This window comes from Aythya marila (assembly GCF_965140915.1).
Source record: "Aythya marila genome assembly, chromosome: 1".
Classification (NCBI taxonomy): domain Eukaryota; kingdom Metazoa; phylum Chordata; class Aves; order Anseriformes; family Anatidae; genus Aythya; species Aythya marila.
This window is the reverse complement of record NC_139042.1, coordinates 174882593-174910394: the sequence shown is the minus strand read 5'-3', so window position 1 is coordinate 174910394 and position 27802 is coordinate 174882593. Positions and strand designations below refer to the sequence as shown.

At 41.8% G+C, this 27802-nt stretch overlaps 1 protein-coding gene and 1 long non-coding RNA gene across 5 annotated transcripts in view; one reads left to right on the top strand and one right to left on the bottom strand.

Annotated features, from left to right (window-relative positions):
- Positions 1 to 9604: 9604 nt before the first annotated feature.
- Positions 9605 to 21640, bottom strand: LOC309880108. Of its 3 annotated transcripts, XR_014317894.1 has the most exons (6): positions 21331 to 21640; positions 20852 to 20915; positions 20645 to 20762; positions 13516 to 13683; positions 12562 to 12842; positions 9605 to 9860 (listed from the first exon to the last, which is right to left on the bottom strand). It is a non-coding gene; the product is annotated as an uncharacterized lncRNA (long non-coding RNA). The 3 variants fall into 3 exon arrangements; XR_014317895.1 differs by lacking the exon at positions 21331 to 21640 and having other exon boundaries at positions 20852 to 21167; XR_014317896.1 differs by lacking the exons at positions 13516 to 13683; positions 21331 to 21640 and having other exon boundaries at positions 20852 to 21167.
- Positions 21641 to 23361: 1721 nt separating this feature from the next.
- Positions 23362 to 27802, top strand: part of ARID2 (AT-rich interaction domain 2) — a 103548-nt gene continuing 99107 nt past the window's right edge. The window contains exons 1-3 of one of the 2 annotated variants that reach the window (XM_082781236.1): positions 23362 to 24429; positions 24590 to 24683; positions 25851 to 25948. In XM_082781236.1, coding sequence (XP_082637362.1) covers positions 24338 to 24429; positions 24590 to 24683; positions 25851 to 25948 — 284 coding nt within the window. In that variant the 5' untranslated portion in view covers positions 23362 to 24337. Of the gene's footprint in view, positions 24430 to 24589; positions 24684 to 25444; positions 25644 to 25850; positions 25949 to 27802 lie in introns of those variants that run through there. The other variant, XM_082781237.1, reaches the window with a different exon arrangement.

Genomic DNA, 27802 nt, shown 5'->3' with positions numbered 1-27802 from the left:
GGAATCCTAGCCCTATTATTTGACATAGCTTGAAATCTTATAGCTCACCCCTTAAGCCTGAATGAGATCCCCACAACAGGAAGTTCCCTCCCTGCCTCACCTGCAGGGACGAATCATTCCTCAAGCACAACCACTCACCCAGTGCTTTGGCAAAGGCAGATAGAGTCAAGAGGTTTTGGCACGAGCTGGGATATGCTCCCCTGCATGCCCCAGTGGCACAGCAATTAGGAAACTCCCCTGGAATGCAGCCATTCCCAACCGGCTTGCTCGGGCAGCTTCATGATCAGAGGTTTCCATGAAATGCACTCCCACTCCTGCCTCCCACACTGCTGAGGAAGCCTCAGCACTTCAAGTGGGGCTGTGATTTCCTTCAGGCACGGGGCATCCAGAAGTATGCAGAGGGATATGGATCAGAGGAAGAAATAACCAGTCTCGAGGACTTTACTCTTGGAGTAAGTGGGGGTGGAAGCATTCCTACATGACACTCAAGACATCTCAGGAGGAACGAAAAGTTGCTATCCACATGTCATACTACTTCAAACATAATTAACAAAAAATGACAGAATACAAATTCCTTAAATTTCATGTTGTTGCTGATTTCTTTCTCTATTCATGCAAAACAAACAGTAGTCAGTAGAGGTTACCTGCTCATACTGCCTCTGCATGCTCATGGCACTTCTCCAATGTGCAAGGTAAAGCCTTTAAGGGCTACTCCATCTGCGTGTTCAGTGTTGCTTCACCCTTTCCTAAGATCATGGATCCATCAGACTTGTATTTCCTCTGTCTTTTATCTAAAGCATATTCATAGCATCAACACAATTGTTCAATGCTTTTCTCTCTTTTTTAGAAGGGGCATAGTGGTAGGAGGCCCAGAACAATAAGATGAGGCTGTTTCTCTTCTCACATGACAGTAAGAAAATTCACATCATAGACAGAATTTAGCATGCATTATATAATGATGTTGAATCGGAATTTGTATCCAATATATATGTGGTAGGCTTCTTACAACATTTGGAAGCAATGCCTTCTAGAAGGTCTCAGAAAGCACCCAAACCCTATGGAACCAAAATGGCACAGTTGGATAAGTTGGTCAGACCTAAATGTTTCCTAAGTAACTGGAAGTATATCTAGTCTAGTTGCTTTTTGATTGTTTCTTTGTTTTATAACCAGTTGGGCAATTTGATTTAAAAGTTCTGGAACTAGTTAGAAAGCAAGCTTTCTGAGGTGTAAATATGCCTTTTATTAAAGTCACTTTTTGGTAAAAATACCAAAGGAATGTGTTTCATTTAAATGCTGAAAGCACAGGAGGCTCGTGTATGGAGCATGAAGGGTTATGTACAGCAGAGCTCACGTATGCAGCTGGCAATGCTCAGCTGGTGACTTACAGCTATCTCGGTAAGGCTGAGCCTATAGTAGGCACAATTGCAACTGCAATGCAAGCTGCAATGCCAACTTCTTTGTTAAGTGTTTCAGTTCAGTCTGAAACACATGAGCAGAAACGTCTAGGGAATGTAAGGGTGGGATCCATCTCATCCAGCTTGATATACCTACATCTGTGGTGTCTGGAGAGTGATTCATCTGACTAAAAGTAGATGCTTGCTTTAAAATGAGTTGACTCACTTTCTGGACAATATTGACTGTTTTGACTAGATCCCCATTGACTATGACTCCAGGCCTATCAGCTGCCTCTACCCACTCTAAAACAGGAGAGAAATTCAATGAGTTTGACTGAAGGCTAGGGACATGATCAAGTAAACTAGTAGTTAATATAGACTATCTTCCAGTTCTCATTTTAGAGGAACTATTGATGATCCTACAGAGACATCACAATGGCAGAAATTATACTGAGATAATGTACCCCCCCCCCAAAAAAAAAAAAAAAAAAGAAAGAAAGAAAAGGTAGGAAGGAATTATTATTATTATTATTATTACTATTATTAAAAATCTCCAGTATAGTGCTATATTTTTTCCAATAATGTTATGATTTAATGTTTTATACCATGCATACACTTACCATATATATGCATATATATCATTTGTAATATTTATATATAATCACCATGAACTAATTTCTATATAATCAAAGTCTTGGCACATTAAGATTATGTGTTTGACAGTTTTCAGATTGTACCATAGGTTTTAAACTACAGATTTATAAAATGTGCAGATCTTGAATTTTCTAAGATATTTTAAAAGAAAATATTTTCTTAACTAAGAGACTCATTAGTTACAGCTTCTTTTGTACAAACAAGTTCTTGTGACCAGCATGAGTGACGCTTTTAATAGACATGCTGGAACTGTTATGCTTTTTTCGGATCACAGACCCTCTTCTAAAACAAAACTGAGCAGCCACATTTTTTTTTTCTTACAGAGCATGATATAATTTAATCCAAGTGTTGAAAGCTGATAAATATTTTCTTCTTTTCCCATTTGGCAAATCCCATTTTCCCCTTCCCAATATTTCTAATCAAATATAAGTCTGTGTGTGGATTTGTTAAAACTACTGAGGAAAGGAAAAGATGGTTTATATTCTAACTGTTTTGTCACATAAACAGAGCCTATTTTTATCAAATTAATGATGGAATGCTAGATTTAAGACAAAATCCAAGTAATGTTTTCTAGATATCAAAGGTTAAAAATATGCTGTGCATTTTTCTTTAAGATAAGGGTTGTAATTATCCACTCCCATATATTCGTCCTGTTACCTATACCTATGGAAGCTGCTGCCAAATCAGAGATCTGTATCTACTTTGCAAAATTGTCAATGATTACACCAGGAGAAAGAAAAGTCATATATTCCATTAAAATATGTATCATGTACATTAATTTTTTTATGGGACATGAAATAGGTTCATACTGTTTCTTATAAAATTAATGGAATTTGATCACAATCATAAGGAGATAGCTGGCATTTTTTCCAGGCACTGTTTAGAATGTGCACACTTTTTAACAGAAAGATAATAATAAGGTGACTGATAAAAGTCAGCTTTTCATTTCATACTATTCTTGTAATGCACAGCTCCATATACAGCCCTGCAGAGCATTGTGAGTGAAGCAATGCCACATTCTCCTATAGTTTTGCTAACGCTGAAGTTAAGCAGAGTGTTTGGAACATACGAATTAACACCAGTTAGAGGGCAACTATGATCTAACTCCAAATAGGTGACACCTGCAGTCATGCACACTAGCTATCAACAGACAAGTATGCATTAACTATTAAGCAGATAAGAAACCCACAAAGGAAAATGGCAATTTACAGTCCTGAAAAGAACAGGGCTACTCCAACCCACCTGCCACTTTCTACTATCTCCAGTATCATCTGAGGACAATAGAAAGAAGAATGTCTCTCAAACTAACCCTAACCCTGATTAATCAACCTCTTGGGTCTTTTCTTAAGTAGAGAAACATGAACTCTTTGAATACAGAGCCATGCTTTTCAAAGTTCAGTATGAAGAGCCAGACTCAAAAAGAGATTCAGCCAGGTTTTAGGGTTCTACATTGAAAGATGCTCTCTTCAAATTCTAAACTCATCTCTCATCTTTTGGCACTAAAATGTGCCTCACCTTTGACACTTGAGCTCTCTGAGGGCACAGGGTTCTAGCAGATCTGCAGTGGCACACCGTTGCCATCAGCTGCTCTCTCTTTCATCTCTCCGATTTCTCCTGGAAATGATCTCAGGAGGTCACCCAGTCCAATTTCACATTCAAAGTACCTCTAACTAAAGCAAGTTACTCAGTCAGGCTTTGTATATCTTCAAGGATGTAGGCTTCAAGTCTACCAAAATCCTGTTCAAGCATTTGACTGCCTTCATGGTGAAAATATTTTCCTGCAGAATTTCCAATATTGCACCTTGTGCTCTCACACTTGGCTCTTCTCCTATCACCAAACACTTCCTAGAAAAGCTTGATATCTTCTCTATATTCCTCCCTACCACAACCTCCCCATAGACTTGTGCTCCAGCCTGTGTGATCTTGGTGACACCTTGCTGCATTCACACCAGCATGTCAATGTCTTTCCAAAAACAGTATTCTAGAAGCAGTCTCACAAGTGCCAAATAGAGCGGAATTATTACTTCTGTGGACCTGCTGGTTATATAACTTGATACCATAATCCAGGATGTGGTTGGCCTTGTTTGCCCCAGCTGTGCTCATGCTTATCATGTCCACAAGGACCCCAGGTCCCTTTCTACAAAGCTGCTCTTTAGTCCGTTGACCTCCACCGTGTGCAGTTGCAAGGGGTTCTTCCATGCCCAACAAATGACTTCACATTTGCCTTTGCTGAGCTTGGTGAGGCTCCTGGCAACCCATTCCTCTAGCTTGTCCTGGTCCCTGTGAGTAACAGCCCTGCCCTCTGGCATATCAACTGTTCCCCTGCAGGCAGGTAACTTCCATAAATTTGCTGAGAGTGCACTCTCTCCCATGGTCCAGATCATTAACAATGAAGACATCAAACAGCATTAGCTCCAGAATCAGTCCCTGAGGGGTACTGCCACTAGCAACCAGCTGCCTGTTGGACTTTGTACTGCCGATCACAACCCGTTCAGCCTGGCAGTTCAGCCAATTTTCCATCCACCTTATCATTTGCTTATCCTGTCCATATCTCACCATTTTAGTTGTTAGGAAAATATCAAAGACCTTGGGAAAAGCTTTGCTAAAGTGAAGATAAACAATATTCACTACTCTTCCCTTGTCCACAGAGCCAGTCACCTTACCTTGGAAGCCAATCAGGTTGATCAGGGACAGTTTCCTTTTTCATAAATTTATGCTGCCTGCATCTGATCACCTTCTTGCCCTTCATGAGCTCAGAAGTGGTTTCCAGGAGGAAATCTTCCAGGAAACTGAGGTTAGACTTCTTGGCCTGTAGTTCCCTGGACTGTCTCTCTCAACCATCTTGAAGATGAGTGTGACATTTGCCTTTTTCTTCTATCCATCAGGGACCATCTCTATCACCAAAATATGTCAAAGCTGATGGTCAGCAGATTCGCAGTGGCATGGCTAGCTGCCTTAGCACCCCTGGATGCATCCCATCTGTTCCCATGGACTTGTGTATGTCCAGTTGGCTTAAGTGCTCATTCATTCTCTGCTGTGGCTACGGATTCACTCCCACAAATTTTGCTATTAGCCTCAGGTTTGAAGTTAAATCTTACCAGTGAAACAAAAGAAAACAAAATGAAACAAAAGGCAGAAAAGGCACTGAATTCGTCATCCATCTCTATGCCTTTTGTCTCTATGTTCCCTGACACATATAATACTTGGCCCATGTTTCCCTTAGGCTTCCTTTTAGCTGCCAACATACTTACTGAAGCCCTTTTTGTTGCCCTTCACATCCTGTGCTATTGCAACACCAGCTGAGCTTTGGCTAATTCCCTAATTCCCTCCCTGCAGACTTGGGCAATGTCTACATATTCCATCCAGGAATCCTGGTACTGTTTCTACCTTTTGCATGCTTCTCCTTTGTGTTTGAGGTCAGTCAAGAACATCCTCTTCATCCATACATACAGCTCTAGTACCACGTTTCTTTAATTTTCTGTGATTTGGCGTGGTTCACTTCTGTGTTCTGAGGAGGCTGTTCTTGAAGATCAATTACTTGTACCAGGATTCCTTGACCTCCAGGGCAGTTTCCCATGGGATCCTGACAAGCAAATCCCTGAACAAGCTGAAAGTTTTTCTCTAGAATTCCAGGCTTTGAACTTTACCATTTCCTTTCCTCACTTCTCTCATAATTTTAATCTATACTATCTCATGGCCATCACATCTAAAGCTGCCCTCAACCTTCACAACCCCAGGCAGTTTGTTCACAAGTAATAGGTCCATCAGACTACAGCCCCTATTTCCCCACCCCCCACCCCCCACTTAATCCATACTTCAAGTACAGATAAGTGTCTGGAATCCAGTGTTCCCTAGAATGAATTGCATTTCTACTGTCTTCACACCAGAAGCCTCACTTGGCCTTCAAGATCTGAATATCCCAATCACTTACCACAGGCAATTTTGGGAAGAAGCCTTCTTTAACACAGATGTAGCACTGAGAAATACTGTGACCCTGATGCAAAGGGCTTGTAACCTATTCTGAGGAGAAATGGGATATGAGTGTGAGAAGGCTAGAAACATGTGGTACCAAGGCCTGTTGTGTTCATCATCTCTGATAAGGTTAGGAGTGGAGATGGAGACTAAGGAGACCTTCTCAGGTTGTTGGTGCTAGGTTTGGAGATGAGCAGAGAAGTCCTATCCATGTTAAGTCCTATCCTCAGACACATCAGTGTCTGAGGAGCACACAATTCCTCCAGGCCTCATCGGTGTCAAGGATGAGAAAGCCAATGTGTTTGCAGTCACTTCATGTAGGCTTTTATCAGGTGAAACAGTTCTGGAGATGGCATCCTGTTGTTGTATTTCACTTGCCAATGATCTTCCTCGGTAATCTCATGTGCTTAAGAAGTCTTGATATAGTGAGGGTTAGAACAGCTTCCTCAAAGTAGGACTTTTTAGGAGAATGGCCTCTAATTGATCCAGTGATTAAGGCTTTTGCCAGTGCACAGCTCCTGCCTATTCTTTGTGGCCACTGACTTCTGAATTTGATGTCTTTGCCATGTTCTGGGTTTGTAATTCTGCTGTTCAACTTGCTGATCTTTCCTTGTTTTAAAATCATGACTGAACATATATCAGAAATACATCACCTTCTAAGGCAGTTAAGGCTCCTTGTTCACACAGAAGGGGACAGGGGCCAGACCTTGTAGGGCATGCTGAGCAAAAAGTAGTCTTTGGAGAAGACTTGTAGAGGCACGTGCACATCTTGAGTGTCTAATAAACAGAAAGCAACTTACTACTTGTCTGAAATTTACTGTAGCAGGTCTCTCCATCTCAGCATTGTCACTGACAGCAACTGGTCTGGAGCGCTCCCTGTCTCATAGCTTACACAAATGGGGAAAAATTCTCTGATGTTGAGTAGTAGGGCCTGTGTATATCCTGCAAGGTGAATACAGATGTAGTCTCTCACTTAAAATAGAAGCTTTTCTCTAGTGAGGACTGTAGCTTCCCAGCTAATAGATTAGAAGCAAGAGGACAACTCTTCCTTCTGAGAAGGATTGCATGTCATATTTTAAATGAAAGAACATAAACACCAATCAGGATAGCACCATAGGCTATAAATCCCATGTAAAATAGTTTCCTGCTGACAGCAGTACCAAGTGCCCCAGCTTTAAAAAGCTCCACGGTCCTCTTCTCTGCAAGATGTTTTCACTAGGCTAAGCTGTCCCACTCACTCTTGGCTCTTGCTGTTCCTATTCCAGGGCAATTATCCTGTCTCTCTAACAACGTAGGCTTGACATCTAAGTTGAAACTGCAGATTCTCCCGCTGACTGATTGACTACTAGAAAGCTCTTTCAAGCATTACAGCCAAGCTTCAGGAATATTTGGGGCAGGATAGTACATTTAAAGTTCTTCACCTACAAGTTGGATACTATGCAGCCCTGATGTTCATTTTTTCATCAGGGCTCAGATTTTCCTTTTCCTTCAGATGAGAAATCCCATTTCTTTGGAAGCTGGGTTACTTTTCAAGTGTAGAATGCTCCCTTTGTTCTCTTCATCTACAAATACCATACTGTGAGTGTTAAAGGATACCAAATCTGGGCTTTGTAGCAAGAAGTGGGAATATAGTCTGTATGGCCTTTTGCCACTGAAAAACACATCCAGGTTCATGGGAAGAGCCATGTAAAATTTTTTGATTTTTCTCTCAAACCTTGTTAACCACTTTAAATCCAGGTGCTATTATTTCATTAAAACTTCACTTGATGGCTAAACTCATCTGTAAATAAATAAAAAATAAATCTTACTGCGGTAGCATTTAGATTCCCCAATCAGTACATCGTATTTTAATCTGAATTGTATGTCCAGCAGATAACAAATATAGTCAGTCTCTACCAGGAACTGTTTGAATTCTTAAGCCATGTTATCTGTGTGCAGAACATCAGTTATCTGTGTGCAGAACTTTCCACATGAATAATCCCATAATGTTAACGTAAGTTTCATAACTATAAAGCTAAGATACATTTTTAGATAATAGATAAATAGATAAAATTCACTAAAATAGGGAAATAAAATATGTGTGAAAACAGAGCTTGGTATCAGTTAAATAATTATGTTTAACATAACAGTGACTCCATATCTAGCAATGAGTTCTTTCTGATTTTTTTTTCTAGCATTATATTGGCAACACTTTAAAAAAATAGTTGGAGAAAAGGTAAGCAAAATGAAGGGATTTTTACCATTTCAAGTGAAATCTTTAAAAGATGCCAGTTGTGTGGGGGGCATCAATGACTACATTTAGGAGAAAAAACATGCTGCTGCCCTCGCAATTCAGCCACAGCAGTTCTGGCTCCTTTGATTTTACATGAAGTGCTGAACCAGGAGCTGTTTTAGAAGAAAACTGAAGTTCGGTGAAAAAGAAATTCTATTATAACACTAAGTTCTTTATCCTGTGTTTCTCCAATGTGTGAAGTACAACATCTGGTCTGAAAGAGTATGGACTTTGTAACTAAAATCTGAATTTATTACTTTTAAGAAGGATAAAGAAGTTAGCCTGTCTCTTCAACTCCATTCCTGACTTTCCATGTCCTCTGCTGTAAATCATGTATATATTTTCTTTCTGTGATAATAAAAAAGGGTTTTACAAGAGGAACCATGGATTTAGTTGAGTACTTTGAGCCTGTCCCAAGGCCTAACCTGCATGGCAACTCTTCTCACTTCATATTGCAGAAGCACTTGACTTGTTACTGTGGAGCTTTCCAAGGCTTGCAACAATTCAAGGACCTGTACTGGAACTGTAACACATGATGAGCAGTTGGGTTGTTCTGCTGAAGTCAAGTGCCTAGTTGTTGAAGGAAAACAGTGGAGGTGGTGAGGCTGATGTTGCTGCTGGGCTCCAGCCCAAGCCTCTTCCATCATCAGGTTACTGACTTCCACTGTGAGCTGTTAAGAGCTACCTTTCCCCTTGCTTTTCTAAAGCATAGGACATGTTTGATATGATTGACATGGGAATGTGAGGTTTCCTAATTGAAAACAAATAGTCAAAGTCAATACTTTTTTTTTTTTCCCCCATTAATTTAGCCATGCTGTTTATACCATAAAATTATAATTTGGGAATAATTTAAGTTTCATCCTTCAGTCTTTAAATTAAATTTAAATTCATTCTTTTCATAAATTTAATTATTTGTTCTGTACTTATGGGGAAGTCATGAATCTCAAGTCTGATGTGCTGTAGCTGCAGTGCCAAAGCATTGCAGAAAAGAGGTAGAGAAAGCAGAAGATGGAAAAAAAGGCCAAATCAGCCAAGAATTGCCAGGAATTAAAATCAGTGAGTCTATGGGAGGGCAGCAGTTTAGAGACTCAAAAGGAGACAACACAGAACTTCAGCATTCAATTTTCATGTCATCTGGAAACATTAATCTTACCAAACTCACACCTATGGTATGTGCCCTTTGTCTCTCATTTGCATGAAGATGTGTGGGAAGCACAACCACTCCAGCAATAACCCATATTTGCACTGCTTCAGGCATGGAATTTATTTCATATATGTATACAACTTAAAAATTATGCCCACAAAAATATAGAAAAAAAAAAATATATATATATATATGCATAGAAAATTTAAATATAGATGTGTTATTGTCCAAAAGGTTCTATCTTACAGTTCTTCATGAATGAAGAGCTGAAGGAGATAATCTTATTTCCAAAACTCAGTCTTTAAAAAATCCATCAAACACGGTGCTCCATGGATATTTAGGTTCCACTTCCCTCCAACTCCAAGGACTGCAGACTACAAACGTTAGATCTTTGGATGAAGTGCAGTGTTCCGTGGCACACAGGCTGAAAGTAGGCAACAGAAAGAAAATATAATAGGGCATTTATCAGCAAAATGTTTTTTTTTTTTTTTCAACTAATTTCTGTATTGTCTGTCCATCCCACAAGGACATGCTGCATGTAAAATGAAAGTTAGCTTTCTATTTCTGTTTTCTTGTAAATACCACAAGATGACAGTTGTACCCCACCTGCCCTGACAAAGAAATAAAAGCACGGTTGACTATTCTGCCAGGTGCACTCCTTTCAAAATGCCTGTGGAACCTGGGCTAAGGGAACTAGAGGAAATATTTATCAGAAGACTCACCAACACCTCTCTTTAAACAGCAACAAGGAAGTAGTAGCAGCACCTAATTGCCTCGATTTCAGGCTTCTTCAACCTCCTAATCAGCGTGAACAAGAGGGGCATGCTTTGTCCTGCTGTTCTTATCTGAGTGGGGTGGATAATGGACACTTTGAAGACGGAACAGAGGAAGAAGGAACCCTGCCTTCCCCAAGCTGCCTATTTCTACCTGTTCTTGAACTGACACTGCTCTTCACAGACTGAATCTCCTTAGGTACATTTAAAAGGTAACTTTTTTTGTCCTGTAAATTTTCAGCTGAATTAATCTTTATCTAGGTTGCAATATGGCTGCGCAGATGCTAGTGCCAAGAAAAAGGAAGAAGAGGATGAAGGTGAATTATATCCTCTTTTTCAGAAGCAGCACCCATTTAAGTTGTATTAAAATAATTGTTGAATAACTCGCTGTTAACTGACAATTAGTAGTGGTGCCACAACTTTGTGTCTGAATAAATGAGTTTGAGTATTTAGTGTGTAACTATAAAAAGTTGCTCTGGTGCTGAATCAAGCTGTTATTGCTCTTCAGAAACTATGTACCAATTAATGAGCAGCTAACTTGGCAAATCAACTACTCTATTATAGTAGTGATGCCATTATGCAAATTATTTATCAGCATCAGGGATTTGCCCCAAATTGCAGTTGTTCCTAAAAGCAGATTGCACCCCAAAACCCACACTGGTCAAGAGATTTGGATACTGCGTGCGCACATACTCATGACTCAAAGGTGACTCCATGAAACAACTGCCAGCTAAATTATATTATATTCCATATTTTGAGGAAATCTGAGAAGCTTTTACCTCAAAACTTGTCTAATGCAAGAGTTAGTAGTTGTCTGTTACATTTTTCTTCCACAACCTAAAGGCTGAAGGGACTCTAAGTGCATAGAATATTTTGCTCCCAATTAATTTTATGGATTGGGGTAAGCAGAGTCTTAATACATAATCTGGCACACAATTCAAGAGCTACTTCCTGTGGTAGCTAGTTTGTGGTAATGACATGTCATTTCTGCAGGTTGTGTAAATTGCTGGCTCGGTCTTTATACTTCAATAAAATCTGTTTGCATAGCTCATACTTCTCCTTTCATTGCAATTAGGCAGGCAGAAATTCAAACAACAAAACTTTATTGTTCATGTCTGTAAGATAAATAACCAGAGCAATGGATAAGATGATTTTAAAACCATGTAACAATGTGCAAACCACTGCTAAGCTATACTGAAATCGCAGTGTACTTTAGGAAGTGACTGATGTGCACAGGAAGAACACACGTATCAGCTGCTTGAAATTTTCCCATCTCTTCTGCATACTCTCTTATTTCTTCTGCAAGTAATGCATCACAGAACAGGAAAATGCTTTGGATGGCCAAATTCAGGGACCAAAGACCATGTGTAAGTGTGTGTAACACACATTCAGACAAAAGATTATATGTATTTTTGTAATAACTATCTTATCTTTTCTTCCATTTCCACGAAAAGAAAATGCTGAGAAATCCTTTTTTAGAGCTCAAAGTACATATGAAGTATTTTAAAATAGCAAACCCTTATCAAAAATTAATTGGCAACACTGCTGCAGAATATAAACTCAAGTGGTGAGTTTCTTTGTAAGTTTCTATACTATTTTTGAGCAGTGAATTGGCAGCAGCTTTGTCCAATTAACTTTGACATGAACAAAGCATGATAAAGGGAACTATTTAGCAGCAGTTAAGTCCTGATACTTTTATCATCCATAAAACATTGCACACAATACCAGGACTTCTGTTCTGAGAGATGATCCAACATTTTCTGAGCACTGCTGCACTCCGGTGCCAGAGCCCAGTTCTGACAGACTTAAGTGTAGACACAGACCTCTTCATTGAGTTTGAGCTCAGGTCCTGGAAAAAGCTACAGGAGCTGCTCCTGTTCTCTTACTGATACGTGGAGGGCAGCAGCCCAAAGAATGGCACACTCAGTACGGCTGGCACAGTGCTACATTTGATAGTTTACACTCAAAATGTGCCACCCCAGATAGCTGGCCGGCAGTACTCTTTTCTGCCACACCCAGGCACATGCACCTGCCCACTTACTACCACCTTTTCAACTGCTAAACTTCTAATAGCTGCATTTGCAACTATAAAGCAGTGTTTTTTTTGAATTTGTATCATTTATTGCTACCCTTATTGAAGATAAGCATGTTTTACTAAGGTAATAACAAATTAACCCAAAATACGTTTTGTGATTGGTGGCTTTGCTTTTCCTGGTTTTAAAAAATTGTCCTAACTTCCAGTGGGCAGTGCTCTGCTGTTACACATGATGAAAGGGCAACTTTGAAAAACTTCTTCATCAGACAGGACAGCCCATTTTCAAGACACTTGAACAGAAATGGAGACATTCTAACCTGGAGAGCTATGGTCTTCCAGACAGCTTTTTAGAAGGCCACAATGATTGCACAGCATATCATTTGTAGTGGAGTTTTGTCATCTACCAGGGCAGGGGAAGATCTGTTGCAAACATCACATCCCCTCACTTTCCATGAAAACATGTTAAAGAATACTGAAGGTGCTGAAACGGATTTGTTTGAATACTGTCTGTTTCTCTTCAGCTGGCAATGAACCACTTGCAGGGATGCAGAAGAAGTCAGCTTCACTGGCTTCTATACCGAGGAGCTGTAACTTGCCACTGAAATTAGTAGAAACAAAGAAAAACAAAACAAACTAACAAACAAACAAACTAACAAAAACAACCAAAAAAAAAAAAAACCAAAACAAAACAAACAAACAAAAAAAGCACACAAAAAAAGTCTTTGCTTCTGTATCTTCCCTGGGACCACAACTGCATAACAAAGCAGACTTTTGATTCAGGATAATTTATGAATACGTTGTGGAATATTAGCAAAGACTTTTTACTAGAATAATGTTATTAACTTTAAGCCATAAAAATCTCAAATCTTCAGGAACTGTGCTTATAAACATAAACCATATGAACAAAACTAGAAAGCCTTCCCTCTCCCTCAACCATGGTGTTTTGTGTTTGTTGTTTTTTTTTTTTCTCCTTTCCTCATGTGAGAGGCATGTGAGCATGGAGCAGCCCTCTGTGTTCTAATTATATTGCTGCAAGACACATCCCAGACATTTTGCTGGGATGGGATGGGGACAGGACAAGGACTGCTTCAATAAAGCAAACCGCTGCATAAAGCTCTTCGATCACTTTCACACCAAACTGAAATCAGTAGCACCACAATGAGGACAAAATGCTCTTAATATTATAGTCCCTAGCCATCCACCAGGCAATTTTTTTAATAATGAAAGAAAAAAATAAATACAATTAAAAAAAAGTATCAGATAGTACTTACTAGGCTAAGCTTTTGTTAGCAATGAAACCACCAGACAATAACAAACTAGGGTAGTCCCTTGAGAATATTCCCAGGACATCCAGTTAGTTGATCAAACTGTTCCAGACAGTCTGGACTGAGATGCTGTAACCACAGTGACAGGTAGCACAGAATGTGGTGATCACAGCTCTGCATGACAAAGAGACACAGTTCAGACACTACCGAAGGTCCAGTGAATATACCCAGGGCTACACAACTGCTTCCGTTACTCATAGTCCTAAGCCTGTTTGAGGAAGTCACCACTAAAATCACCTTTGTGAGGAACATCTTTACTCCTGGGATTACACATCAGGACTTGCTACCCTCCTTTCATATACTGACGCTGTACTTGGCAGTGTTATTGAGTAATTAGCATAATCTTGGAATGATCCGAGGACATCACAGGATAGATGTCTCCTTGTGTTTGAGCCCAGCGTACAGATATTTCGCAATCACTCTGCATATTGTATATATGGATTATAAATGCAAACGGTGCCAAATGGCTACTAGGGTATGTTTGCAGGATTAAATGTCAATAGGGCTTCAGCTTCCAAGACACCTTTTTAGGAAGAACTGTAGAAACAGCTTTTCTGAGCTTAAAACTACTTGGGATGAAGTTTTCCAGGTCAGGTGTCTGCCTCAAGCTGGTGTGTTCAAATGGGACTTTCAACAAGAAGGAGCCAGGTAAGTATAAGAATGAAACTGGGGGAAAAAAAAAAACTTCCCATTTCTACTCAAGTACAGAAAAAGCCCTCGTAATGTACTTGAAAAGGTCTATGATTTCTTTACTTTGAAGAAAGAATTTGAAATTTTGTGGAGGAATAGACTTTGAATCAGGGATATGCCTTTTGGGTAGTTTTCCGATTGAATATTATGATAAAGCAAAAAGCTTTTGAATCTCAAGCTGCACATGCACAGGAAAAAAGAAAGAAAGAAAGAAAGAAAGAAAGAAAAAAAAAAAAACACACAAAAAAAAAAACACAGAAGCTAGCAGATGCTAGGCTTGCTGAAACTCCTGTGGAATCTGCAGTGCTGCAGACTGGACCTTGCAAAGTTACTCCCACCTGAGGCAGCAGTGGGGAGTGCAATGAAGGCTGGGGCTCCACCGTGCTCGGTGCTCCCTCTTCTGGCACCCAGGCCAGGAAGGATGGGCACCTACCCATGGCACAGAGTAGGGAACAGGCCTCGGGGGGGAGGGGAGAGCTCGGTAATGTTGGGAGGGTAAAGCAAATTGCTCCTGGTGGTCATACCCAAATTCTATTTCTGTCTTTATCGGGGATTTACGCCGAGCACTGAGTGTCTTGTGTTGAGAAGGTGGCCTCTCATGAAGCGTTCCTCATTTTTTGAGTTCCAAATTTGAGCTTCTGGAAACTAAGCTCTGAAATACCTGGCAGCATCTACAATACCTGCATGGCTTTCTTTACTGCAGCTTCCGAGCACCACAACAGTCTTCCACTAGAAAAGAAAAGACCTCATAATGCAGGCAGAATGCACAAACAAACTCATAGTGTAGCCTACAGATGAATTAAAGCTGGCTTAGAAGTTATGGCTAGCACTTCTACTGCTGAACTGTCTTCACTCATAAATAAACCTGTAAATTATATTCTTAAAACTGTACTTTGATTAAATAAAGAACAGCCCAAATTAGCAGCCATTCTTGTACTGAATTCCTCTGCATCTTAACTTTCTCAACGTTACAGTGATGGTGATGCTACTACCTCCAAATTTTGGTAACTCAGTATACATGAAGCATTCAGTCTCCTACCGATTACTCCAGAAAAGCCTGTAAGGAAAAGCTAAAAATCTCTACTCAGATAAACATTTAAATGCAGTGCAGATACAGAGCTGTACCCCCCTTTTTAAAATTAATCTCAAACAGAAGGACCCTACGGTAAGAAGTACGATCATACCATTACAGGCTATCATAATACACACAAATGATATCACACGTGAAAAACTCTTAAGCAATGAGCACTGCATTTCTTCACCCTTTTTATAAGTTTATATGTTAATGTTTGTGTGTAATTATGCATAATCTTAATGTTCACTTGCAAATAGAAACTATCAGATATTCATTGATAGTCAAGAACTCTTTGGCATGTGAAAAAAAAAAGAAAAAAAAATCAAGCATCTCTGTGTTTTCTTCTAGAAATAAAGAAATTGATCTGATATGAACTTGCCTCCAGGCAGTTACCCAAACTTCAAAAATTATCACAAAAACATCTTTGAAAGCTTTGTTAGCATATTTTGGCAAAAGGACAGGCTTCCTTAGGACAATACTTAAACGACGTTGGGAAACTTGCACTATGAAATGCATACTATAATTTTTGTGTAGTACTGCAAACGTGGCATAGACACCCAGATTAAGGACACAGCTCCATTTTCCTAAGTGCTAAGCACAATTCAAAGGGAACTCAGTGGAGGCTCTAATAACTTGGAAGCCTCTGAAGGAAAAACTAGGACCCACATTATTTAATTTTCCTAATGCAAAGTGATAAATGAGCCCAGATTTATTAAAATGTAGGTAGCAGATCAATAGCAGAACTATCCTAACGGTTTCACTTACAGACAGACTTGCTACACTGTTATCATCTTTTAAATTTAGCTAAACTTGTAGCATTACAAGATAAATAGATCTACTTTGACTTTGTAAACTAACACTAGAGTAACTTGATGATGGATGAAGCGACACTGGAAGAAGTTTCATTCTGAGAAGCCACACTGTAAACTGAGGGGTACCAAAAACTTACCCAGCACTGCTGTTTACACTGTTAGGGAACACACCACAAACAGTCCCTGGTGCAGCACATGGCTTACGTCACTGGACCTTTGTGTTCTAGAAACTGAAATCGAATACTTAAAACTATAAAGAAAGCCTTCAGATTACAAATCAAGTGTAAGCATGTGCAGTACTACGTATCCCTGAATCAACCAAAGACAGAAACAAACGCTGCAATAACTACATCTAAGGAAATGTATCTGAAGTAGAAGTCGCCTCACAATGTTGAGAGAATGCCAGAGTGGTGTTTGCACCCGCCTAAAACTATCATTTTTTTCCTCACTCCCTTACTTGAGCACACAGTTTCTATGATTACCCTTTTTCCTTCTTCAACAGGACTGACAAATTTCTTCCAGCTTCTGTATTGTTCTGTGACACATGCGAGGGAGTCTCAGAGAGGGAAGAGACCCTTCCTCAGTGTGCAGTTTCTCAACCCTGCCGACAAGCTAGATAAGGACAAGACTAAGCAGATTAGCTCATGTAACATATTTTGACACTGTTATCTGATATCTACCCTAATATCTGAAAACTACACTTTGACTCTTGGTAAGGGTTAGAAAGTTTTGGGGAGTATGCTCACTTATCCCTGAGTAGAACGTTAAGGACATCTCAGCTCAGAACCTGACTCTCCCAGCTCTGCACATTAATTGCTCTTGGTATCTCTGGAAACCACAACATTACAAATCGGTGGAACATATAGGATGATAAATATACACTCTACAACTTTTACTTTTTGCTAACTGTCTTTGGTTATCCTTCATTTGCAACAAGATTCTAGGTGAGACAGATCTTATGTTAGGGTTCAAAATTCAGAAATAGTAGCAGCTCAGCATAATTAACATTTTTTGTAAGATGTGGAGAACAACAGTCATAGATTCCCCTAAGAGCTTTGAATACTATCATATTACTGCAAGTGACAGGAACCGATACTTGACTACATTTGATAGCTCATTATATGTAAACAACCTCAAAAACTGTTTCTCACTAGCTTTTTTTTTTTTTTTTTTTTTTCCAGTTATGTTAGACACTACTGTAGTTAAATGGCTGTAGTCCAACGTTTTAAGTGCAATTTTCAAGTCAGGTGTCCCATCAGCATTTGACCAATGCATTGTTTGAGATTTTTTTTTAAAGCTGAACGTAGCAATACTTCCTTGTGTCTGAGCAACACAACAGTCAATGCAATGCTGCTCACCTATCAGGAGTCTGTAAAAGCAAGTCTATAACAAGCAGATCACCAACAGACAGACTGAGAACCATAGCTAAACAGCACATTTTCTCCTTCAGAAGTGCATCTGTGGGTATTCATTTTTTTTTCATGGCTTTTAAGTATTTGACAATTCCAATAGGTTATTTATTTAAAGTGTTGTTTAATTGGTATTTCTTTCATTGACTACTCAAGTTCTCAGTAAGGTTTTGCAGCATGTATTATAATGACATGCACACATTGTCACATGTATTGTCTGTTCACATATTTACAGTTGCTCAAACTACTTCCCTTTTCATTTATGTCTATATAAAAGTTAACTAAGGCAACTGCTTACTTGGAGAAATTTCCCCATATTTTTAGCTATCATTTACTGCCATTTGAATTGGTCAAAATACAAAGATGAGACGGTGCTGTGTGATGAGCAAATATTGCTGGGAGATCTGTAACACTGAGAACTCTCACGCTAGTAGCATTTCATCACTTAGACTTTAAAAAAACATTATGAAGTTATTAGGCTTGTTTTTGCTTTACGTTAACTAGACCTCCTCCACCAATGTGTGATACCATCATTCTTGCTCTACAAAAGCCCTTAAAGTTTGAGCCAAATTTAACCTGATAGTTTCCGTATTTCAGAGCACAGTTCCTTTTTAACATTCAAAAGAACTCTCTCAGTTTTGCATCTCAATCAAACTTTCACACATGCAACCAGAAACATGAATCACACTAGTGCTATTTCAGGAAACAAGTACAGCTATGGTGGCAGGGGAAGTGTGCCATCCACCAGATCACACAAACATACAGGTAATCACAAGGTAACGCTGGAAATAGGTCATTTACTAAGTGCAAATACCTTTTTTGTTGTTGTTTTTAAAAAGCATGCAAAAATTTGCCTGTCAGGACATTCGTGACTTCTGCATTGCAGACCAATGTTTCTCAGAACCTCCGAATATTTTCCACCACTCAGGCCCTAATCTGCATTATAGGTATGATAACTTGAGAAATGCAGCACATATTTTTGGCCTGATAAGTGTAAGAAAAGGGTATGAATTAGCTAAACTTTCTACACTTACTGTTGAAGTATTGCCAAGCCCAAGTGTTCAGAACACATAAGTCAGGGCCTACAAAAGAATTATGATTTCAAAAGCACTGCAGTTTTGAAAGCAAGTGGGAGTGCGTTCACGTATTTATTTTTACTTCTCCTTCAGTTGCATTTAGGGTTTTCCTGCTTCATGTTTCATACTACATTGCACAACTGAAGAATTCTCAACTATGAAGTGTTTTTAATTTGGGCCTTAGATCAGCATAAAATTCACTGACTCCAACAGCAGGACCTTTGTGAAGTACAGTAGATACTGGGAAATTACAATAGGTACATATAATATTTAAGGAAGTATTGAATCAATTTACTTGATTATTTACAACAGTATTTATGAAGTCCATTTTTCCAGCTGTTTTATTTCCTGAGTAGTAGTAACTGAAAAATAAGATGAGGAAGGCATATAACACAATCATAGACTTATGAGGGAAGTATCATTCAAAGAATGAACTTAAAAAGTTGTTTTTTTCAATGTAAAATCATTATTTATTATTATTTTTTTAAAATTATCTAAAACAAACCTGCAAGAGTAGCTAAATTCCACTAACTGCAGTGGAAATTTTGTACAAGTGTGCAGAAGTATCCTGTAATATTGTACATTCACTTTCCTGTCTTTGCTGTAATATTTAGCATTAATTTCATGTATTAAAGATCTTTAATTTATGACTTAATACAGTACCATTACTGTACTAGCCACTTATGATCTATACAAAGTAGGAGCATCTTTATACCGGCTTGCATACCCAAATGAAATAAATAATTTTAGAATATTATTTGGTAAGAAGAGGTGGGACTAATACCTGTCTGAGTAAATGCCCCTTGTTAAAAGATGCATTTGTCACAGAAAGCTGAGCAAACAGTGACATCTAACATACATGGTTAAATTCAGCCCTTTTACATTTGTTGAGATGAATGTCACTAAAATTTACCACTGGTTTTCTGACCCTTTCTCCTCTACCAGGTGTTCATCCAGTAATTCTTGTGTTTATTTTCAGACTGCACCTTCATTATACATGACTGTCTGCAGTCTTGAGGGGATTTACTCTCTCCTCTCGTCCATTTAATAGGATGCATTTTCCAAAATAAACATATATATATATACACACATGCACCAGTGCACACACACAAACAAAATACACTAACTTCTGTTTCTAAGGATTTACAGTTTACTATTTAATGTAAGTAGCATTCAGCTAGTGATACTAGTTACTCTAATCAAAATGTAATGTTGCCACAATTCAACAGCAGCACAACAGAAATGAAAATGGAAATGAGCAAGAATATTTCACCCACCAGAAAGCAAATGCAGTTAGTGGGCAACTGACAAGAACAATTGTGGCCTGCTCTGGATAGTAACAGTTGGGCAGACAGGTAATAGGCACAGAATTTAATATTAAAGATTCGGGGAAAGAAAAAAAAAAAAAAAAAAAAAAAGCTTGAAACTGCAACATGGGATACAGATACTAGAATACAACAATTGTTGACACAGTTGTACTTAAAAAAAAAAAAAAAAAAAAAAAAAAAAAAAAAAAAGACATTTCCTCCCCCCACCTCCCCCCAAAAAAAGACACCACCACTACTGAACAGTGACAATTCAATTACTGGATCTGTACTGTCTGCAACTACGCTGATTCCACACGTAATATTTACACACCAAAATCCATTGTATATATTAACTTTCATAAACAGTTTATAATAATACAGATTTTATTTTACAATTAAATGAATTCAAAATGCATTGACAGGTACTATACAGAGATCAATAAATTGATTTAAAAAAAAAAGCAGCAGGATTTTTTAAAATTCTTTTAACCTACATTTCATCCTTGAGCCTTTAATATGCAACAAGCTATATTTCTAATTTTAAAATACTAATGTAATATTAGCACATTAATAGTTATCACTTCAACAATAAAATAGGTTAATGCTTTTATTTAGGTATAATTAAAACACATGCAGTATTAAATCAGGTAAATAAGGGGAAAAAAAAAAAAAAAAAAGAGCCATAATTCATAAACCCTTCCTCTACCTCAAAGGAGAGGGGAGCCCCCATCATCACAAAAACAGCCAAACAGGTGGTATAATACAAATTGCAGCCATATCGTATGGGATCTCCATCTATTCCAGGTACAGGCTAAAGAAGCAAGCTACGGAAAGGCAGACATGGTTAATGTAAAACAGCAATTATTACCGAGCTGGCATCACAAGATCAGAGCCCAATACAGACATTTTGTACCTTGGTGCTGGATAGTGTTACTTGAAGCATCAGCCTAATAGCCGGTTTATGCATAAGGCACGCACTAAAATGAAACAAACAGTAATTAAGTGCTGACAGTGACCTAGTTAGCTACACGAGGAGCCAGATCGTCCTGTCATTCAGTACAGGTTCGCCAGAATCCCACGGGCACGGTCCCCTCCGCCCGGGCTGCGCCGCCAACAGCGCCTCCCGCCCGGGCAGCCCCCGCCGGGCCGGGCCGGGCCGTGCTCCCGCAGCCCCCGGAGCCCTCGGACGGGGGCGAGCTGAGCCCCGGAGCCGCTGCGGGCAGCGCCGAGGCCGCCGCCTGCCTCCTTTTCCCTTCCCTTCCCTTCTCTACCCCTCCCTTCCCCTCCCCTCCCCCGCGCCGCAGCTCCGGGCTGAGGCAGCCGCTGACTCGCTGGCTGCTGGCGTCCCCCCTCTCCTCCCTCCCCGCCCGCCCCCCCCCCCCCCGCGCACACTTGGTAGAAAAGTCTCCTCTCGGCGGCGGGAGGGCGGTGAAAATCCTCCGCTCTCCTCCCTCCACGCCGTAACGCGAGCGAAGCCGCCGCCTTCTGTTCCCTCAGCCTCGGCCAAGTCGGCGTTTTGTTGACAGGCTCTGCCGGGCACAAAATGGGGCTGCCGCCGCTTCCATGGGCGCCGCCATTTTGTGAGGAGCCGCCGCCGCCGCCGCCGCGCTGCCCGCAGCCGGAGCCGCCGCCGCCGCAGCCCCAGCCCCAGCCCCAGCCTCAGCCTCGGCCTCGGCCGGCGGCGGCCCCGGGCGCGGCGGGGCGGCGGCGGCCGGGGTCCGTGTAATGGTTGAATAAAGTGACCCCCTCCAGGGAATCCCCAGCTGGCGGTTACGTAAGGGACCGTGCGCAATTGCCGAGCACGGAGACCCACCTCACCTCGCCTCGCCTCGCCTGTCCGCCCCGCTCCGCTCCGCTCTGCTCCGCCACCCACTCACCTCCGCCGCCCGCCCCTCGCCGAGGGGAGACCCCCCGCTCGGGAGGAATTTGGAGGCGAGATTAAAAACCACCGCCCTCTCCCGCGAAGGAAGGTTTAGCTGCGTGTGCCCGAGCGAGCGGCTTAGCCCCCTCAATCGCTTGTTTGTTTTAAGCCTCGCCCGTTCGCGTTATCCCGGCTTTGGGAGCCTGCTGCTGAAATCGCAGGAACGCGAAGTGTCACAGGCAGGGGCTTGCTGCAGCTCTCCTTCAAGCCTGGGGGGCAGGGGGGGCACCCAAGGCTACAGGGGACAGACACTGCACGCCTTGCATTGCAATTGACGCACCACCAGCCCATCCACACAGAGAGGGCAATTTTCAATATTTATTGATTTGAAACCGAGGGATCTCTTTTCTACCCCCCCTGCCCCCCTCCGTAAGTGTGACCCAAGGACAAATCTTACCAACCATCTTGCTCTATTTCTGTCTTTTTATATTCAAGCTGAAACAGCATTCAAGTCAAAAAGAAAAACAAAAAATCCTCAAAAAAATGTTTTATTTCCTGAAGTTAGTTAGTACATGGAATAGAAAGGAATTATAGTTCTCCCTTAAGTGCTCACTTGGTGCCATAATGTGCCATTGATTTCAAAACAGAGCTCCTTACTGACTTTAATGAGGAGTTCTGCTTAAAGAAAACTAAAGGCCCAATCTGGCCTTGAATTTCAGTGTACTGGTTGTGAGGGACCCACGCTCCTTCAGCGCCCCTTAAACTGGGACAGGCGCTCACCTGGAGCTCTGTTTACTTGTAAGGAAGGACAAACGCCCGCCTGGACCCCACCGCTTCACCTGGGGAGCGGATTTTGGACAGCAGGCACCGCTGGCTGCGCAGGCCCCTTCTGCTCCCACCTGCTCCGCAGGTGTGACTGCAGTGCAGGTTCTCCCCTGGGCTCCCAGGCGCTGGATACACGTGATGAGGAAAATATTTACAAATACTGCACGCGCCATATGCAAAGGGGAGAGCGGGCTGCCGCTTTTGGCTACCGCCAGCCCAGGGTGAGGGCCGAGGCCTTTCTCCTTCCATAATTTTACACTTTAAGCGATACACAGAAACATATATGTGGCTTAGATTGAGTAGAGCAGCCCCAAAGCTCTTTCCTTACAGGGCAGAGCGCCTCTGAGAGGGAAAAAAATATATATATATTTATTTATGGAGTGAGGCACAGTTCAGGCCCCTGCTGGCAAACCTCCCCGGGGCAGCCCTGCGGGGGAAGGCTCCTCTTTGGGGAAGTTTGGAGCCCCCTCGGCCCGGACCGGGGGGCTCCGGCCGCCCTTGCCGCACAGCGCCTCCCCGCCCCCACCCCGCGCTGCCCGGGGAGATTTCCTGTCCTTGGGAACACCTCGGGCCGGGGGACTCCACAAAGTTTTTCAAAAGTCAAAATCCGCCAGTGCCCCCTTCCGTTGTTGTTTTTCTCTGTCTTCTTCCCCCCTCCACCCCCCCCCCCCCCCCTTCATGAACTCGAGGCGCTCGGCGTGAGCCCGATTAAAAAAAAAAAAAAAAAAAAAAAAAAAAAAGGAGGAAAAAAAAAAAAAAACACCACGGCCCCGCTCCGCTCTGCGAGCCCACCTCTGCTGCCCTCCCCCCGGAGCAGCGAGCGGGGAGCGGCCGCCGTGGCGAGCCCGGCGCGGAGGGCGCGTTTCCCCGGCCCCCAGCCCTGGAACAACCGGTAGTAGCCGTTTTTTTCCTCCCCTCTTCTCCCTCTCCCTCGCCTCTTTCCGCCCGGCTTTGTGTGAAGTTTGCGGCACATTGCAGATGAGCCCTTAGCGGCGAGAGGAGCCTATTGTTCCCCGCCAGGAACTGCTTGCTGGGGCTGCGCTGGCTTTTGCCTTCGGAGCTGCCTCGTGCAGTACCGGGAGCGGCCTCCGGGGCCCGCTGTGTTGCGCTCTCGTCCAGGCAGAAGCACGGCGGCCTCAGATCTTTTTGTCTGAGAGAGAAGAGAAGTGAATCCTGCTGCCGCCGCCACCGCCGCCGCCGCCGTAGCTGTACAGTGTGTGTGTGCGAGAGAGCGAGCGAGGGAGCGAGCGAGGGAGAGGGAGATCGCATGGAGCCGCGGCTGTAACACACACACACTGTCAATACCTCACTCCGGCTCCCCCCCCACCCCACCACAACAGTAACCCAATTCATTGTGTGATCCAGCAGCACCATGTTGAGTCTCATGTGCAGGCTGGATCGGTTGGGTTTGTGGTGCTGAGAGAGGCAGCAGCAGCGGGAGGAGGAATTACTGAGAGGTGCCCCTCTCCCTCCCTGTCTCTTTGCCTGTGTGTTGTGTGGAGACAGGACTCGCAATTACCACACTCTCTGGGCTCCCTTATTCCTTTTAAACTTTTTTTTAAACAAGCCCCTCTCCATGGCTGATCCCCGGCCGAGCACGGGCACCTGGGTCTCTTAAAGACAAGGAGGAGCCGGGGATTGTTGTTGTTGTTGTCGGCCGTTTTTTTTTTTAAATTGGATTTTTTTTTTAAGAGGACCTTTTTTATTACAAAAATGGCAAATTCGACGGGTAAAAACCACGCAGACCAGCGGAGAAAGGGACTCGCTTTCCTGGACGAGCTGCGGCAGTTTCACCACAGCAGAGGGTGAGGAAAATGGGGAGATGGAACGGGAGGGGGGGAGGCTTTTAAACCGACCAGATCCAACTTCCAGCCCCTTCCCTGAAGGACACGGCAGCCCCAGCGAGGGGAGAAAAGGGGGCAGAGCTGACAAGTTGTGGTGTTTTGTGTGTATCTCCTTTGGCAGGTCTCCTTTTAAGAAGATCCCTGTGGTGGGTGGGAAGGAGCTGGATCTTCACGCTCTCTACACCAGAGTCACCACTTTAGGCGGATTTGGGAAGGTGAGTGGAAGTTTTAATTTGGCTTTCCCTCCCGCTAACCTCTTCCCAAAAGTCTCCTCTGACCCCCGGGGGCGGCGGGGGGAGCCGGGGTGGCCGGGAACCGTCCTATTTAAAGCCGGTTAGAGAAGGTGGGGGGTGGAAGAAGGAAGCAGGCAGGCAGGCAGGTTGGTGCCTTGGCCTTGTCGGCGGAGCGATGGAGGGGGATCCGGGGGTACGGCGGAGCCCCCGGCCGGCCCCCCCCCCGCCCCCGGCCGGGCCCCGGCCCCCTGCCCCCCGTCGCCGGGGGAAGGCGAGGGGGGAGCGGGGCGTTTGGGGCCGTGAGGGGCAGTTTGTGTCGCCTGTGGTCGCAGCTTGTGTGTGCGCCTCTGAGAGGGAGAGACGGAGAGAGGAGAGAGAGTCTGAGCGCAGTTTTAGTGCAACTCAAAATTAGCGGGCATGTTTAACATCGATAATCGGCACGGAGCATGGGCTAGGGAACGAGCCTCGCGGCCGGGGGGGGGCCAGGCGCTGCCCTCCGAGCCCTTCCCGGGGAAAAATAACAAAAGGGGCACCCAAGACGGTGTGTAATCAAATAGCCATCTTTAGGCTTCAAGGCTAGGGACAGAAATGTAGGCCTCAAAAGAAAGGCCTCTCTGTGGCTGGGGAGCTGCCGCGGGGGGACCCATCGGGAGGGCTCCCCCGCGCCCCCGCACCCCGCAGCCCAGGGGGCGCCCCCTCCCCGGCTCGCCTGCCTTTATTTTAAACTTCTTTGGGTTTTTAACGGACCGCGGTAGGATTTAAAAGGGGGCGACAGAGGGACTCCCGATTGGTTATTGTCCAGGCAGTAAAAACAACAACAAACAAACCCCAAAACGCTGCGGGCCCTCCCGGCCGTGCCCCCCGAAAGAAGGCAAAACACAGCCAGCCGGGAAGATGTCGGCGAGGAGCGGGATTGTTCCCGAAGGGGGAATATTAGCGGCTGTCAGTAACAAATGCAGTCCCAAATCCCATATACGTTCCTGTTTATTATTATTATTATTTTCTCCATATATTTATCTATTTGCTTCGTGGCAGCTCGTAGGTTTTTTTTTTTTTCTTTGTTTTTTTTTTTTTTTTGCGATGTTTGCTGTCGACGAGGTGTTTGTGTGTACGTTGTGTATCTCGGCCCCTGTGTGTTGTTTTTGACAGGTATCTGAGAAGAATCAGTGGGGAGAAATTGTAGAGGAGTTTAACTTTCCCAGAAGTTGTTCTAACGCTGCCTTCGCTTTAAAACAGTATTACTTGCGGTGAGTGCTATCAAGCTGTTGCAGTAGTATTTTTGAGTGTGGGATTATATTGGGTTGTCGGTGTGTGCAATAATAAAAATACCCCTACTCTTAAAAAAAAAAAAAAAAAAAAGCTACAAAATAAACCAGAAAGGACTTCTAATTCCCTATTTGTCTGCTGCAGTGATCACTTAAAGGTAATTATGTTCTGCAGTTATTTTATTTGTATTTTACAGATGCAAGCCTTAAACTTTCAGGGGATCCTAAGTATATAAACAATCCATGTCAGAGCCATTTTAATTGATTATTTTAGAACGGTGGTACTAAAGGACAGTTACTAAGAGATCCTGGTATTGTAGTTACAGAAACTTAGTTTAATTTTTGAAGCACTGAAATGTGTTCCTATATGTAAACTTGTTTACTGTTCAGTGGGGTCAGACATTGAAGGAAAATGCATCTGTAGGAAGATATCCAAAGCAGTCTAATTTATACTGTTATCAATTACCAGCAGCATACATTATGTTTTATTTTAGAGTACAAAGATAAATATTTTTTTTCCTGTTACTTGAAAAATAGTAGATTTTTGCAGTTTTTAAAAATAAGTTTATATTCCTTGAAGTCATGCAGATTATTTTTTAAGATGCAGATTTTTTTTTTTTAATGTTGCATGGAGGTTTACACTGAATATTTTAAATTACTGTATGTGGTGCTGTTCTGTTATTAAATGATTTTTAAAAAGAAATTAATTTTGATTAACTTAGTGTTTTTTTATGTGAAAGATTTTACAGCTATTGCATGCATAGTGTTTCTAGATGCTATATAGTGATGATTATATTTAATTTAGAATCAAGTTTAATGCACATGGGTTAAGGAATGTAATGTTATGTTTCTGAACTGTATAGATGATATTTTTTCATTGCAGTTAATGCTAAGATAGATGTGCAATGTGTACAAAAGATGTATGGGCTTTTGGACTTCTGTTTTGGTGATCTGAGTACACAGAAGCTTTATCTGTCTCTAGTTTGGCCTTCTGAATTAGGAAATGCAGTAATTGTACAGGTGCACTTTCTATTGGTTGTCCTAGATTGACTTCCAGCTTGAAGCTGTAGAGTTCAGAGCACAGTAGAGCTGTTATTGAGTTACAATGATGTCTGGAAAACCTTAGTCAGATATCTGTAGTTACTGAATTTTTCTTTTTTTGGTGATGACATATGATTGCTTTAAGATCCAGACTAAGGAAAGAAATTGCCATAGTTAATAGCTTTAGCAAAGTTTATGATTGCTAGTAGGCCTAGGAATGAAGTGGGAAGCTCACTTCAGGATGTCCTTTGCTGTTTATTTTCTCTCTCTAATGCATAGTATTCTGGTCGTGTTGCTAAACATTTGTTGGATCACAGAAAATAGTTTTTGCTTTTTGACTTCTTCTGGTGGACCATGTAGTCTATTACCTGATTAGATTTCACATTTATTTTGCAAAATGATTTTTTTTTTTTTTTTTAATTTCTGTATTTTAGAAGGGCTTGAAAGCCTAACTTATTGCACTGTGACGTAAGGCGGTATGTCATTTGTGTTTTCATATGTATTTTGGAAGCATTTATATGCCATGACAGTTAAGGTAATTAATGTTAATTTAGCCTTCTAATGGCTATTAATTTTTAACAAGATACTACTTTATAATTTAGAATCAAACATCCAAAAATGTTATTTTTATTTTTACCATGCTGATACTGACATTATTTTATATACAGTTGCTGAAAATGTGTCTGAATGATTAGATACAAATAATTGAAAGTGTTTTTTTTGTTATTTATTTGCAATTTAGGGAAAGAAAAGTTGATAAACAGTTAAGACGAAGAATCTTTTAAAATGTTTGAT